The 17,827-nt window shown below is 45.0% G+C and overlaps 1 protein-coding gene across 1 annotated transcript in view; it reads left to right on the top strand.

Moving 5' to 3' along the window:
- SoxN (SRY-box transcription factor soxNeuro) overlaps positions 1-17,827 on the top strand; it is a 106,419-nt gene that overhangs the window by 53,404 nt on the left and 35,188 nt on the right. The window contains exon 2 of the mRNA XM_014362771.2: positions 11,797-11,862. Within this exon, the coding sequence (XP_014218257.1) occupies positions 11,797-11,862 (66 nt within the window). The remainder of the gene's footprint in view (positions 1-11,796; positions 11,863-17,827) is intronic.

Genomic DNA, 17,827 nt, shown 5'->3' with positions numbered 1-17,827 from the left:
AAAAAAAGTTGATTGGTCGTGTAGCCATCAACAGCACCGACTGTTCCTTTCACTCAGTTTCGTACTAATTCATCACTTGTACGGAAAACATTGATACCTCGTTACACCCATACTCTCATATTTGGTGACTTTTCACGATTACCTCTTACCAAAGTTCCACTCAGTTATCAATCTCGTGTCGTACCATCTTGACTACAAGTACGTACGATCTATAAATTGTATTCGTAAGAGTAAGCGTTGGTTCCATCGTAAATTTAAACCAGGCAAGTATAACAGTATTTCTTGAACGAAGACTAGTGAGAGAATAAGAAAGAGTATAGTGTGATACCAAAAACAATCTGCATCGGTTCACTCTTTCATAACTCATTTCTCTCACTCGCAGCATCAGATCTCCGTTAATATTCATAAATAATAACAAACACGATAGCCACATCTATTTGAGATTTTTGGCAAAAAAAAGAAAAAAAACTTGCGAAGCGATACGAAAAATCGCCGCCAGATTTATCGCACTTTCGCGCCACCGGAGCTCACTTATCTAACGAACGAGTCGCCGTTCCCGCCAATGACCCTCACGTATATACCTACTGAAATTTTTAAGGCGCTCGTAATCTCCCCGCGAAACGCATTATGTACCTACACTCGGCTTTATCTCCGTATCATTATCGCCACCGCGGCTGAATAGGACACGCGGTAGCCAAGCACCTAAATTACGTCGCGTTGGCTACACGATATTTATTAATATTCATGGAAATTCTCTCCCCACATGTTGCGCCCACTTCGGTTCAAACGCGACTTTCCCCTCTCTTCTAATCGTTATTTAATACTAATCGACTACTCCCCCCCCCCACCACTCGTACACGCGAACACGAGTATATCCATTCACTCTTTGGTCCGCGTACACGAAGTAAGGAAAATGAGTACGATGATCGATCAGTTTTCCATCGATCCTCTTGCAGCCACACTCGGGGAACAACCGGGACGGAACGATTTTCTTCCCTCCTGCAGTGGATGGTGTCGAGGGGCTCCGCGTCTCCTAAATCACCGCGGACAAAGAAGCTCCAATCTCTTCCCCCCCCCTTCCATCTTTCTTGCTCTCGTGGTGGCGTCTTTCTCTTTGGCTCACTTCCTTGTGCCACGTGTCCTTGGCGAGAACCATTTCTCTCTCCCCCCCATCTTCAGATTTTAACGCGGTTTGGCAGTATTTTCCTCCATACATGCCCCTGAACTTTTTTTCGATAATATAACTATCGGCTCCGCACGTTGCGCAACGCTATCGACGATTATTCAGACCTGCGTGCTGTCGATTTTGTAAATGAAAACCATTTCAGTTTTTTCACGGCTCGGGTTACAAATTTAACTGGCAAAACTGCCGAACCGCACATGTTACGCACATTGTACGTTTATGCGCCGAAGCCAATGAGACAAAACGGGCGATTAATCGCGAAACCCGATAGCTCTCGATGTAACAGTATGATAATCCGTTCGTTCCGATATAATATGCACGCACGAGAGCGCGATCGTCTTTGGGCTTTGCTTGATTACCATATACGATTTAGCGCACGCGCGCTTTGTTACGCGTAAATGCGCATATATTACCGGTGGTTACACTATATATAGGATAAGCTGTTCGGTTATGGCTGTGCGAGAGTATATCGGTATTTTTCGGGGCGACGCTGTGCGTGCGCTCGTTGAAATCGTTGCGGGACGTGAATTTCGCCGCTTGTGCTATGTGTACCGAAGGGATGTGTAATAATGCATGTATGTATGGGTGGTGGTGGCACGTGTCCCCGGCAAAGTAGCCAAATGGTGCCGAGGGGGTACGGGTATGTGGGACGACTGGAGTGCCCGTACACAAATACCCAACTCTCCTTGCTGGTGGCAGCGAACGAGAGATGCCGGTCTCTCCCAACTGAAATTCGGTAATTGGAGACGAGCGTGATATATATATAAGTGTACGTGTGGGTTCGCTTGGTTGAAATTTGGCCGATGGAGGCTCGTACTTTGATGCCAAAGCTCCTACCGTCCATTTCCTTATTTGCATGTGATGAAAATCATAAAGCCACGAATCTACGAGTATCGCGGTGTAAAGGGCCATCCCCCGATAACCCAGATCCCTCTCTCTTTTTGAGAAAAAGGAGGAGAAAAAAAAATATAATAACCCAAATGAATAGAGTGTGGAGCCCAACACGTGCTACTCTACATCTCTCGAGCACACGTCACCCGTGTACGTACCATATTCCACCCGACAGAGTCTCCCCGTACGCATCATCCACTACCTAAAGGTATACCTTGCCCGCACTGCAGCCGCTCTCTTTATTCCCGAGCGCGTATGTATACATACATACATACATACACTTTATGCCTATACACGGTAGTCGCGCGTCAGCATCAGTAGCGCCTAGTTCCGCTTTCCCTGCCCCTCGCGCTCTTTCATCCCCCGGCATCGCATCATCGTAGGGGTCGCGGTGGCGCGCAGCTGCAGACTCGGTGTGCCCGGCAGCCAGGTGTGTGCCTTCCCCTTCCTACATACGTACGCTCCTTTCTCGTACCAGGGGAGCCCCGACGACGTTGCCAGCAGCATCCGCGCACCGCACTCGTCGCCCCGGCAACGTTGGACCTTCACGTTTCCCCCCTGCCTCTGTACATGGATCCCGGGAGGGTGTGCGCCGCGCGATTTGTACCCCACCCGTAGGTGTGTGTGTGTGTGTGTGTGCTTACGTTACACCGAGAAATGGGGGCTTTTCCTCGCTCGAGCGACTAGAGAACCGTACTGATTTCTTTCTTTTTTTTTTTTTTTTTACTTTCATCATTACACGGGATGGTAATTTTTTTTTTTTTGCCAAACCCCCCCCACCCCCCTTTTTTCCATCTCTGCTATTAGAAAATGAAAAATCGGCATCGGTTTCGCACTGTTTTTCCCAGTGCTCCTTCCGATACGGGTTAGGGGTGGAGAATCAGCCGAGTAGTTTTACTCCGTAAAAACAACAAAATATGAGCGCACCGGTGCTCTCTGGCGCAGAGGGTTGTCAATCGAATATCGTACATTGTGCTCATACGTCGGACAATGAAACCTGATGGCGCGTCCTTAACAAAAAAATGAGAAGAAAAGAAGGACGAGTAGTTTAGTAGTGTATACAGGACACTTGTTGAGGATGCGAGAGAGGGAGAGAAATAATAATCGTACACGACAAAAGAGACGCAGGGTTTTTCCATTTCGATGTTTCGGAGATTCGAAGATCGAGAGTGCGTTCATCCCGTCGTTGTATCATAATCGTTTTTTTTTTTTTTTTTTTTTTTTTGTCGAAAACACGGGAGTACGAGGAGAAGGACACTCGAGTTAATCGTCGGTGATTTTCGGCCCTCGAGTGTGGCCGCTTGCGGTGTGCGCTTCGATTACATTGTCAACCCTTTCGAGAGAGAGAGAGAGATCGGAGGCGATTAGATCGACGAGAGAGGACGAATGCGTGGGTGCTTGAATTTTCCATTCTTCATCTGTTGGCTGACTATTGAGTGTAAAATAGTCACCAGCGCGGAATCGTCAAAATAGGTGCGAGTGTGTGTTTGACGTTTGTGGCTTTCGTGATACATCATTGGTAATACATATATACGCGTTTTGCATTGAACCATCCGGGTATATATAATATCGATTCGTTCTCGATACCTACGATATATATATGCTACATACAAAATGACACTTGAGCTGGAATGAAAAATCATCAATTACATCCTGGTGCCTCTCTACGCATCTGTATACCAACACCAGACGACGCGTGTCCTTGTTTGTTTAGGGAAAGAAGAAGAGTTGCCGTCGAAAGTATACACTTACACGTACGAGGTGCACAAATTGTGATGGGGGAATAGATGCACCACACCGAGTGTTGTATTTACATAATCCTCAAATGTACCTATCCGTACGTGTTAGATTGCACTTGAAACAGTATGATGTACGAAATGGATATATTATACTCTCTTTGTGTCGACGAAAAACTTTAAGTGGACCATAATATATACCTATACCTGCGGAAATGACAACTATACATCGCGTATGGGTATTGCGTGTACTGGCAAAGCCGTAGTTCCGGCTAGCATGAACGTATATATTATATGTATGTATGGATGTACCAGCCTAGCCCTAAAACGTACAAGAATAGTGTTGATGATCCAAGCGGAATGACGAACCTTTCTATTCACGCGTCGCTAACTAAATGGCATTTTAACTTACTTGTGACTGTATCCACGCCTATTGATGTTATTTTTTATTTTTTTTATTTTTTTTTATTATAGAAAAAAACGTAGAAAAGAAGATAATAACCTATGAATAATAACGAGCCTGTAGGATTGAAAATGAGCCGGGAGAGCTTATCACCTCGAAAATCATGCTAATCCCCGTACGGGTTCCCTTCATCCTATGTATACCCACCCCGCGAGCTGGTACCGAAAAACAAAATTAATTCGAATCGATGACGAGACCAGAGTGGCATATCGGACTCGGGAGATGAATCCGCAGCGATAAAGAGGTGAGAAAGACGGGCTTAGCAAAAAAAAAAAAAAAAAAAAAAAAAAAAAAAACCTAGCAAACGGTTGGGCATGTGTACCTATAATACAGCCATTTTGCAGTGGAGCCGAAAAAGGGAGAGCAAAGAGGCGTAGGGTAATACTACCTACCAGGCCAAATCAGGCCTATATATCGCGTCGTTGATGGGTGATGCTTTTTTTTTTTCTGTCGCTCGGTAAAAGCGAGAGATATTCGGCCTATCGGTTCTATCTGACGGAATCTGGAACGGTGCATTATATATAGAGTATACGTATACTATACACGTTGCTGTTGTTATTATACATATACAGGCGATGGTATATACGAGCCTCCCCGGAAGTCCCACGTTGGAACCGGATTTCCAGGTACGGCGCTGCAGTTAGACGCTCTACTACTACAAAAAGAAATTTTACTACTGCAGCTTTTTTTTTTTTTTTTACCTTGGAGCGTTATAGTGTGTGCAAGTGCTTACTGTTGATTGAATCGCTCGTCATGGATTGAGACATTTTTCGAGAAGGATGACGGGCCGAAAAAATCGGTTCATTTTTACTATACTTGTATACTGTCTAAATTGTTTTTTTCTTTTTTTTTTCTTTTTTTTTTTTTTTTTTAATTGCCAATGCGCTATATTATGTTTCAATGGCGGCAAAACTTGTCATCCCGACAATTTTCACTCAATGTACCATCATTGTCGAAAAAACCTATGAGCAGAGCTCTTCCGAGATGAAAAACCACGTCCCCTCAGTTACACGCGAGCCGTATCTCCGAACTTTCCTATCGAGAGCAGCATCGACGGGAGAGAAAGCAAGAAAAAAAAAAAAAAAAAAAATGCGTCGGCCGATGATAAAAATCAGCGGGGGGTCTGCGGCGCGCGTCTCCTCTCGTGGGGGTCGCCCCTCGCTCCGCCGCTGGGGGGCATCATGTCGCTCGGCTGAGCGTGTATCCCACGTATACGTACCTGCACAAGCCGGAAGCGGCGCCGAGTTGGGTCTCTGTGGCGTGTGTGTGTGTGTGGACAAGCCTACCGGAACACAGGAAGCGGAAGGGCGCGGAGCCTCCAGCCGGACTCGCGCGCTGATTACGTCCTGACGATCGCGCGGTGATTGCCTACCCTCCCCCCCGCGCTTTTCTACATCTCTTTCTGTTTGCGCGCGCGTGTACGTATATGCTGTACGTACCTCCAACAGTTGTTGGATCGGTGCATATTTATGCGCGTATTATGCGAGATCTCTTGTCTTGTGTGTCGCCCCAGCTGATTTAGGTACACGTCGGAAAACTCGTTAAAAACGTGCAGGGGAGACTCGGTTCTTGGGAGGAAGCTGGTCGAGATTCATGAACCGGTTGAATGATGGCATTATTTTTACTATAGTAATTACGATGGCAATGTCGATTGCAGCACTCTTCACATCTTCATCGTGTCATATTTTTGCTACGTCCATCGATTAGTATATTAAAAAGTAATACCATCCTAAAAACGGGAGGTTGAAAAATGAACGAAGCAACAAGACTCGGAAAGTAAAAAGTACCCGCAGTCCCGAGTGTCGGCGATTATCAAAAATACCCAAGTGACCTCGACCTCGCTACAATTCCTGGCACAATAATAACAATATTAATGAAAATAAATAAAAAAGGAAGTCAAAGGCGCGTTGAGTGGATCCATCCGTCCATACACGGGGCAAATCACCGAGCAGAGTTTGACGGATCGCACCCGAGGCTGCGCGTGGATAATAAATCGCCCCTTTAATCACGCGGGGGTATATACTCTTAATTCACGGCTCAAGTCGGTCGGCCCATAATGGAGCTTTGGTCGTCTCTCTTGTTTAGGGCTAGTCGCCGCTACGCGCGGTAGGTTTTACAATACGACGACCATGGGGGGGCGATATATTCCTTTCGTTTAAAGGCGAGGGTCATTAGTCAGCCGCGAGTCTTTGGTCTTCATCGACTCGCCGCGCACCCCACACTTTGGTTTTATATAGGTGTGCGCGCGTTTCACGCGCCTCGATCCGCGGGGGAAAAAAAAAAAAAATAAACAACGACCCTTTTGAGAGTGATGAGCTGAGAAATGGATATGTAGATCGGATGACTCACTCGCGGAATGCCCGCTAGAGTTATGACTTGCCACTATCCGAGGCGTAGTATACATTTTGATCTTCGGCTGAAAAATAGAACACGATTGGAGAGGAGCCGTGGATTTTTGTTGAATTAGTATTGACGCGATTGAACAAGAGAAATATACAAATACATACAAGCGCACAATTTGCGAGGGAAAATTAATACACCCGAGCCTTATACCTCGTCAGATAACACGGCAAACTGTACACGCTCACGTGAGAAAGTAAAGAGGAACGCGAGAAATCCCATATTTCGGTTCCCACTGTGCGTCATACTGTGTGTACTTACTTATTTACTTACCTTACGTATGTATAGCCGAAACCCACCACCCATACACGGGCGGCGTGTGTGTATATATATACGATTGAACGGAGCCCGATCGTTTTAAATGCCGTGGCACACGGGAGAGCGGGACTTTAGCTCTATATGTTACATGCACACACATGTGTATATATGTACGTAGAGGCTTTTTCCATGGGAATCTCGGCACGGGTTGTACGTTACGTGTGTGCCGTCACAGGTGAAGTCGGCCCCGTTCGGGGAGAAAGAGGCCCGGGCCTTAATTAACGTCCGACGGCATGTCGTATATATACGGAGTGTATGACGACGGGGCTATGGGAAATCCGAGCGAGGAGGCACCTGCCGAAACCGCGTGGAACGGAGCGCCGGACTTTTCGAGATCCCCCCTCGCGTCGAATTTTTTCGCGCGTGTGTGATTATCGTGTCCAATGCTCACCTCGATTACTGACAGCTGCTCTACCATTTTATATTGTTATAAAAAAAAGAAAAAACAAAAAAACAAAAAATTTTGAGAAACCCTTTGGGTATTAAATTGTTAATTTCTCCCTGTTTAATCAGGTATATAATACACCAGACCAAACGTCAACCATTTAGATCAAACAAACGTTTCGAGGGTCTCTGGGGTATATTCGTCATCCAACAGCGTAAATATATATGTATGCATCCACCTGCCACTTCGCCAATGATATACTTTGCTTCGAAAATCCCGGTGTCCCTATACCATCGCACTCCGCAGCTGCGTTCGGCCTGTACGTAATTTCCATATATACACGTCCAAGTGGTTACTCGCGAATCCTCGGACGACCCTCGGTCATCGCGTCGCGCACGCAAAACATGACATATGCCACCGTAAGCGCGACTATACGACGACGACATTATTTAACGCTGAGGTTGTGGGAACTTGGACCTTCGCCTCCCGTAAATACAGTCATTATACGCCCAGTTGGTGTGGCAAAGACGTGTATCTCTATACACGTACGAAAATTACAAGCTAAACTCGCGTCTCTTCTGTCGTTGAATGTACGCTCGCCATACCGCAATATACTCGCGGTCACAATTGTATGTACACACGCCCGTGTACTCGTTTGTAAATGAATTCCCTGTACCTATGTATATGCGTCGCAATATAATATTACATGCTGATTGAGGACACTTGCGATGCATAAAATATATATTGTACGTATACATACAAATAGGCTGTTGCCCTTTTATTACCTTATTTGTGCCCTCACGTCCGCTTTGCCGGTCGGATCTTCTTGATTACTGTATTTACTCCTCTCCTTCCCCCTCCTCCTCCTACTTTTTTCGGGACTTGCACAGTGTGACCTCGTTTCCCCGCATGTTGATTATTCTAATTTCATGGATTATTTTATTTAAAAAAAAAAACAAAAACAAAAAAAAAACAATTTTTGATGATCCACATCATTCTCTGCACGTTAATTTAAAACTTTTCTGTCTGTACACTGCCAATGCTACCAAAAAGTTCTCTACAGTCCGCAACGAACTGTGCGCCATTAGTTTCCAATCGATCGTCTCCACCTAATTTACGATATCGAAAGGTGATGCGAGGTGAGACAGGGTGACTTGGATTTCCTCGAGTTACGGCGACGCGAGTGTCATACACAGCACGCGTTTGTACATGTAAAGCGAAAAACCATTACTCAAAAAAAAAAAAAAAAATCACCACCCACGCTCGCGAGGGTGAGATTGGCCTGTCACCACTGACAAATGGTCGCGTAAGTCGTTACTTACCACAGCGCCTCTGCCACGCACCTCTACATATCCACCTTTTTTTTTTTATTTTATTTCATTTTTTTTTTATTTTGCGAGCACATTTCATATTTTAGGCTCTTCGTGTATCAAACCCGCGAGAAAAATCGACCCCCTTCCCGTAGGCGCGAGCGAACGATTAGTCATAGAGTCGATCGGTCTCCTCTGCTCGAGAAAATTAAACGCGGGGATGATTTTGCAAAGACGGAAAGGCCCTCGATTACTGATTGGCGCGCGGTGATGTGCACTTCCACGTAGATATGTATACCTTAACCGATGCCCGTCCGAGGGGACAAATGATGAATATCGGCTCCCGTTTCGACACCGCGTCATCGTTACTATTGATTATCTTGGACTAAACGTATAACGATACGCGCACGCCGAGTTATCAGTGTAAAAATCGGAAACTCACAAGCTCGACTGTTTCCGTTGGAATAAAAAGAAAATAAAAAAAAAGGGTCCCATGCACCCTTAAATCGCTATACCCTATGGATCGCCTGCATGATCTTCCCACGTACCTATACGAGCTAATCGCAAGCGACGGTCCCATAACTCGGAAGAGGGCCAATAATGAGCTGAAACTAGCAACACGTTCACTCTCAGGTACACGTACATAAATTGTACACGTGGACTAGATACCTACCGAAAAATCAGAGGGGCCTCACAATATAATATGCGAACACCCCGTGCACACAACGGAGGGGGTGAGGGTGGGGGGGGGGGACGAGAAAAAGGGGCCCCCTCGCTGCATGTGGGAACACGGGGAGGCGAGGGTGTCCGTGACCGTATGTATACCCACATAGGGCACATCACGCAAAAGGTCTTTGGGGAGGGTGGAAATCACAGGCGACTACCGGCCGCATTAGGCATTCATGCGTGCTAGCTACACATATATACATACAGTATGGGAATTCGCCCCCTCTGCCAACACTCGTCGCTCTAATTCGAGGGGTTGGCCGTGCGTTGTACGCGATGGTTGCAGGACTCTCCCTAGCGCAATCGTATGTCTACAACGTCGGTATGTGTGATTTTATTTCATTTTTTTTTCGCCGACGACACCCGTATATAATATACCCACGTACACCCAATCCTGTAACACTCGATGACGAGGAGGTCATGGGGTGCGCCGAGATTTTCAATTGCATCGCGTGTGGCTTGGACTTTTTTTTTTCATAGGCGTCCGTGTGTGCGTTTTTGTGGGGTTACGGTGTGCTATTTTCCCGGAAGATTTTCCACATATAGGAGTCCATTCAGCTATACTTGCCTACATTTGTAACGTGACTCTGTAAAAGCTCTTTAATTGATCGCTGAAATTTTCGCAACCGTGTGGGGATGTAGTTTTAGCTCGTGTGCACCCGGAGTCAATTTCACGCAAGCTATCGATGATTTTCCGAATCCATTTGAAGTGAATTTCAAAGCGTAAAAAAATAACCAACTTCCGTCTAATCTGTTTGCGAAACTTCAATCGTGTAAATCAATGGCCATGAAGCAAAAATCAAATACCCCGACAAATCCCCACGGCACCGCACCCCTCGTTCGGAGCCTCATCAAATTACAGCACCATCGACTCTCTCGACCGCAAACTATGCCGCCCTCGCACTCGTCGTCCAAAGCCACCCCTTTTTTCAGCCACGACACACACACACGAGCCCCCTGAACCTGACGTTCTCACGCAACCCCGTTGCCCATTGCGGGCGAGCGAGATCGTCAAGGCCAATCACGCGACACGCAAAGACTCTGTACGCGTACCTGCCCTGTACTCGTGTTTACAATGTTACACGGACTCTATATATATGTCTATGCTTACCTGTACGACTGACAAATAATCGCTTGTCACGCTTTATTTCTTCATTGTCTCGTTCAATTATATCGAGGTTCGGCATCTCTTCACGGCTCGCGAGTTTTGAGGCCGTTTTTTCGGAGACGCGCCCATTCAATTTGTCCCGTGGGTATTATACACGCGACAAACGAATCACCACCGTAGATCTTCAGAGGGTCAGCTGAGGGTTGTTATGTGGTAGTTTTGTCATTGTACCTCCCTCTCGTATTTCTCTATGCTGATTATCGGTGATTTTAGCCATTGTTTGCACTATCTGAGGGTGAGTTCTTTTTTTTTTCCCCCCGAAACGTGTCCTTTTGTACAAGAGTTTCGACCGTTACTCTAATTTTTTTTTCTTACAACTAACGGACGTGTACACGATGCACGAATCACGGTTTTTAATTATCAGTATATTTCATCATCAGTTTGTAGCTGGTATACGAGAATTAATAAAATTTATTACATAATATATACTAGATATCTATGTCGTTTGTTGTATGAAGCAACCAACAGTATGTATATTTGTAAACTACGTTGCACAACTGTGCGGCATAATGCGGGTACGGTAACTAAGTCATCGATCGTCGATACGTGCACAATCGATTCAGGGCTTCAGGGGACTGCCAATAATACGTAATAAACAACAGCATTCCCTGTTAAAACAAACACGCGCAAACTGTCGCGTCGCCGATGTACCTATACCCCGTAATACACCGTGTGTGGGTACAAAGGGAGGGAGGCCACATCACCACCTACGAGTATGGATAATTCACGCGTACCTGATGTCACGACAAAAGGCCAGCAGCAGAGAGCCGATAGATCGATCGGCTGCCCGTGTACACGTTATTGCGTTGGATACGAGAGCGCGTCGAGTGGCTTCTCTCGCATCAGATATACCCGTCGTTCTACGCGTATGCCCCGACGTGCCCTTTCCCGCCAGCTGTGATTATCGGTCCCTCGGATTTTCATTTTTATCCGTTTGTCGGTCGAGTCGTCGAGGAGGCGATGACGAAGGACGCGTCAGGTTGACATCGCGACGGATACGCGCGCGCTAATTGGCCGATAATGAGGTGCTATGGCCCATTGTTGGAGGAGGGACGTTAATATTTTAAGCCATCGATTCGCTTCTCGATATGGTGCCCCCGCCACACGCGTAAAGCTCATTGCTGAAATATTCATAGATGCCCCCTCCCGTGAAGAAACAAAGGTTTGATTGACTCTAATTTGTTCCCTTTTTTTTTTTTCTTTCCGTCTGTTTCAGGCCGGAGAGCGATAGGAAAATGTTGAACCCCGAAACGAGCTGCTACTCCGAGTCCATACGATCGTGGTAAGTTTTGTATTTTATTTTACAAAACTCAATTTGCACATTTATGCCTTTGACCGATTAAACATACCATGACTGCACATTCCATCCGTGAACTGTACTAAACTGCGTTTAATTAAGAGACCCTGACATTCCTGACCTCGTGATTACATGTACCCGCGCGCCGGATAACTCGACCAAGGACGTGTTGGACGTGCGTCTGCTGCAAACTCGGGCGACGAAAAAAAAAAAAAAAAAAAAAAAAAAAGTATGCGAGAGGGTTGCAAAAAATCAGACGAGGGTGTACTGGGGTGTCGCGAAAAGTGCACCCGGTGAGTTCATTAGTTTAACAGGTCCTCGTTAGTTTGCCACTCGTCACGTCGTTCTCGGTGCGTCAAAGTCGTTGATACGCACCAGGTAAGTACGTCGTGCACACACGTGTGACGTGCGTCGAGGGGGTTTTACCATTTTTTTTTTTTCCTCTGTTTATATTTTTGTCAAAGCTTGGTGGTAAAGTTCTAGTATGACGAGGTGTGATACGTCAGAAGTGGGTGCGTGAGGTACTCGAAACTTTTGATTTTACCTGATGTTAGTGATGTTCACCTCAATTGGCTCGTGGAATTTTCAATTTTCATTTGGTGTTTTATTTCTTTCGTTTAAACCAGTGTCACGTACACGTTTGAACTCGCCACGGACCAAAGAAAAAAGAGCTTTCGTCGCCTTTGACACACATCCACAATTGTTGGGTCTCAGAAAGTGAGGGAAAGTGGAAGGCGCGGGTGCCGGAGAAGAATGAAAAAATGAAGAGAATGAAAGAGGGGCCACTTGATTTCTTCCTCCTTCGGGCGTGGAACAACCACTTGACTTTATGAAAAAAAAAAAAAAAAAAAAAAAGTAATAAAAAATATCGCATTGTCATTTGAAGGGTCGCGAATAGCGCATGCACGTGCATGTATGTACTCACGGAGTAGAACTCGAGGGCTGTCTTTCTTTGTCGCCCGCCACCACCCGCGTTCGTCCGAGCATGTTTCGCGCATCCCGCGGTATAACTTGCCATCACACGTGTGTTGGTACTCTCTCTCTCTCTCTTTTTGTTGTTACTCGGATTGAGAGGAGCTGGAGGACTACTGTGATGTACCTACGTGTATATACGATAAGTAAGAGCTGCTGGCTTTCATCTGTTCCCTCTGCCAGAGTGACCCTGGCACTCTGTTGGCGCCCTACCGCTCTAGTAGCCTATCTTTTTTTTTTTTTTGTTCTCAAGCTTTTGCATAGTATTTTTAGGTAACCTGTAGTACCTTTTGTTTATTAGGCCCATCACACGTAGCAAACACTCTCTTGGTCCCACCGGTAAATTTTTATAAATATATATTTTTATTTTTTTATTTTTTTTTTTGTGGAGACGAAAGTTAAAGCCAAAAATGGTAGTTTAACCATCACACATTACACGTATAGTCTCCACGTGCTTATAAGCGCGTGCACTCAAAACACTTTCACCCATTGTCGTTCCATTATTACGCGCACTCATTTTCCTCTCGCCATTTTCTTCGCACACCTTCAAATAGCCTCCCCTCGCCTTCTTCCAGTGTAGAAAAGAGTACGGTACGAAGGTGAGACCAAAAAAAAAAAAAAAAAAAAAAAAAAAAAAAAAAAAAACAACCCGTCCCCGTTGCGCTCCCCCAGTGTTTTTCTCCTGCTCCTCGTTTTTCCTCTCATTTAGCATCTTACTCCCTACCACGCTTACACGCTCGCCGGGTAATTTATTGCCGTTCCTTCGCTCCTCTCTCTTTTTCTTATACGACCCGCCCTACACATACATGCATAGTGCTTCTGTGGCGCGCTGCGATTTTATAACCCCTTCGCAGCGGGAATCGGAGGGAGTCACTTTTTTACGCCTCGCGCCGACGCCTCGCCGAGACTCCCACTTGCGCGCGTGGGCTTTCCTTCCTCGTGCGTTTATGTGCTCGCTCGCTTTCTGTTGTCGTTTGGTTGCTCTCCAAAAAGGGTTTCGTGCCTGTTGGGATGGAAAAACGCGTGATGCTGGAGCGCTTTGATCTTTGACTTTTTTTTTTTTTTTTTTTTTTTCCTGCGGAAACAGTTTTTTGGGAATAATTGTTTGACTCGTGGGAAAATAAAGAGAAAATCATCGTTAATCATCGAGGGGTGTCGGGCTCGATTAGTTCGACAAGAATAACACCAACGGACAGGTTGCTTTTCCGTTGATTTCGAGTATAGAAAATTGAATAAAATGGGGAAAAAAAGCAACCTGTCTATACATCCATCATCGAGCAACCTGCTAACACACATAGAGAGGGTCCATTAGCGCGACTGTAGTTTTTTTTTTCTCTTTTCAATCGATACGAGTTCCGTCATAACTCTCGTGCCTCCTTGTGTCTCCCGGCACACACGCGAGTGACCCCTGCACGAAGATCAAGATAATCTTAGCCCCGAGGGGTGATAATTTTTTTTTTTTTTTTTTTTTTTTGGGAAATCAGCAAAAGACGAATGATCCTTTCCTGGTGCGATTACGGCTCTTATCAGATGTCACTTTTGGCGATGACGAGCGTCTCCCTCGTTTGTCATACGCACGCGTGACGAGGTTCCTGCTGCAGTGAAGGAACACATGATTTACTTCCGGCTTTCCCTCCCTTTCTTTGCTAAGCTCCAGGAGATCATATTTTTTGGATCTCCAAGGTTTTGGTAAAGGTGAGCTCGCCTAATACGGAGTACTTTTAATTATTTTCTTTTCTCTTCTTTATTGTACAGTTACTCATTGAGTACTGTTGATTCGTGCAGTACATTTATCGTATTCGTACATAATTATATTGTACATTTAATATGAAGAGATACATCAAGTCCGACAGTAGAAAAGCACAAAGAGTATAGTTTAACTTACATACTTCGGAAATTTGTTCGTCTTCGTGAGTCAGTAGCTCGGGCTTGTAAAGTTTCAAGTCCTAATGTCATTTTTATTTTCACGTGTATATGTAGTGATCATTTAGAGTAATTAAAGTTGTTGATAATATTTTTGTATATTTAAAAAAAATAAATAATATCATCCCCCACTGTATTTTCCTTTTGCGCCAAAAGACCAGAAAAAAAAACACAACATCTGTCTTTGATGCTCTCGTCTATATTTACGTCGTAAAAAAGACTATCAGGGCGTTGTAGAAAGTTAGGATGACGCGGAAAAATATGGTTTTTCCCATCCTCGTAAGTGTTTTTTTCCGGAGATAGACACAGCCATTCTCATGTCCGACATGAAATGGATGGACCGCGTTTCCTCCTCCCAAACAGATACGACTATAATCTTCCGATTGTTTTTCTGAAAATATCACAACCTTCTATTCCATATGTAGGCCAACAGCTCCAGCAAACACGCTTTTATTGTCAAAGTCGCAGAAAATCTCTTATTCCTCCATTTTGACCCCAAAGCTTATTACTCCTTTCGGTTGGACTCACGCCTAACGATTAAGGTGAATGTATCTTCTGCTCGTCGAGTAGAGACACAAACGGGCCGTGAAAGAGGGAAGGTCCTTAATTCTCTCTTTCGCGTAACGCTAATATCCATCGGCGTGTAAATGCCCACGGGACAGCGTCAAAGATGATGACATAAGCTTTGAGAGAGAGAGAGAGAGGCGGTCTCTTTTCCTCTTCTTTTACGGGGAAAAATATAGAGAGGATGTATAATGACGAGGGACGAGTGAAAGGAAAATTACGGACGCTAGCTTTTCCACCCGCTCGGGGGCTCGAGTGCGTTTTGTGTGGCAGATCATAAGTTTTCCTCCTTTTTTTTTCCTCCAGTGATGCGTATAAAGACTCGCACGGGTCGTACAATTTTAACTAAAAAACAATCCATCGGAAAAACAACTGTAAATCATTATTGGTGATCAGTCCCGGGGAGAGACGTGTACTTGCTATATACATCATCAGAAGGAGGAAGAGTATAGGGTCCCCGGGAAATTCATCGAGTTACTTGACTGAGTTACTCACGCGTCGCTCGCTCCGTTCGCCGGGAGGAGGAAGGAAGTCGTTGTCCCTTCGCTGCTCTCTATCTTTGCCTCCACCCCCTACAACATCACCGATAATTTTCCTGAGCGCGCCTACGCTTCGGTAATTAATCGTTCACGGTGATTTCGCGCGATTGTAACGACGGCCATTCCCCTCCGATGTCTCCTCTGCCGTAACGATTAGCCGCAGTTTCGAGGAGAGCAGCTGCAGTGGCCGGGTGATCATCGGATGTCGATTAATGTCGTTGCTCTGCGCCCCTGTGTATATACGTATGTCCCCCTTCTTCCAGGGATGCACTGATTTATGTTTACTGCTTTTTTTTTTGGCAAAAATCCTTTGAACGGTAAATTTGTTTTCTAGTCACAGTACGATGTATCTACATTACAAGCTAATTATTTCTAGGGTTGGATATTTACTGCGTACGTAAAATCTCTGTCTTTCGCTTGGTAGGAAAGCCATTTCCGTTCTTGTAAAGGCATGAATCGAGGGGACAAGAAAAAAATCGGGGCAACAAATTTCGTGCAGTTTTACAGACCTGCATTGAGATTTTTTCCAGGAAAAAGAATCGATCGCGCCAGTGGACAATAGAAAGAAAAAAAAGAAAAAAAAAAAAAAAAAACCAGCATCCATCGGGAAAGCGGAGGGAAGCAACCCTTTTCTCGTTTTACAACGCAACGACTGCGCGCGTCCTCCGGTTCGGATATTTTCCCTTCTCTGAAAACTTTATTACCAGATTTTAATAGAACTCGATTTCGATTTTTTCCCCGTTTTTTTTAAAGGGCTAAGGGGAGGGACAATAGTGTGCGCGTTTGGAACCGAGGATTCGAAGGCACAGTGGAGGAAGGAGGTATATAAAAAACCGTCCAGGGCACCACTGCACTCGATGGTTGAATAAATGACCTTTGCTTTGGTTTTATTTTTAGAGTATACGTAAAAAGAGAAGAAAACGAACAAATGTAGAAAAAATAAAGGTAACAATATTATTTTTAATATTTATTTAATCATTTATTTATTTAAAGAAACTTTCAACTCACTGTTGACCTCGATCTAGTTGACTGAGCTACTTGTCAACCACGTATGGGATAGTTAATATTAAATGTTTATAATTATTGTTGAGGACCACATACTTAATCATTTGTATAATTATTACTCTTGAAGTTGCATGTAAAGAAAAAAAAAAGAAAATATTTTCGGTACTTTGTTCGAAACATCAAAGAACCATAAAACAAATTAAGATGCTCATTTCCATAGTTTACTAAGTCGAATAATTCAGAAATCCATAAAGTGCACCGCCAATTAGTAATGTCTACAGTACAAAAAAAAAAAAAAAAAAAAAAAAAAAAAGATGTTTCTTTGAATCGAGATTACACTTATAGCGGATAAGTACCTAAACCCACGTTTCAACAAAGACCAACGAGCCGTCCTCGAATCACCGTCCAAATAAATTTATCTGCAAGGATGCAACAAGGCATGTACAACTTCGCGGACAGTGCACTGCAACTCATCAACATGACAATGGTATTTTGTCTCGAGCAACTTAACCAAGAGAGCCGAGGAAGCAAAGACTACCCATTAATTGAAAAGAGGACTTTTTTTTTTTATTCTCTTCTTCTTTCGGTGCTGCAGGAAGCTACGCAAGACAAGCATTTCTCCACTCGGCCTCACACGCACAAAGCCGGGCATGAGCCAATTAAAAAACAATCTCCAGTCGGTAGGTATACCCATGCCAGAAACGACCGGTCGCGCGGGGCCAAAGAATCAGTTTTCTCCCCGCGCACGCGTAGGGAAACAAAGTCGTAACGAGATTATGCACGCGCGGCGCGCCCATACAATGACACGGAGATCAGAGAGGAGAGAGTGAAAAAAAAGGAAGGAAGGAAATGCGAGAGTCGCGGGAAGAGGGCGACAAAGACCAGCTCGAGGGGGGGGGGGCTGGACCACTGACTGACGGGCCTTCATCGTTGACGTGCGAGGGTCG

This window comes from Copidosoma floridanum, unplaced genomic scaffold, assembly GCF_036245765.1.
Source record: "Copidosoma floridanum isolate Cflo_tuat_1 unplaced genomic scaffold, Cflo_Japanese_pri ptg000032l, whole genome shotgun sequence".
Taxonomy (NCBI): Eukaryota; Metazoa; Arthropoda; class Insecta; order Hymenoptera; family Encyrtidae; genus Copidosoma; species Copidosoma floridanum.
Note: the sequence above shows the minus strand (reverse complement) of the source record. Positions and strands in the feature narration are given on the sequence as shown.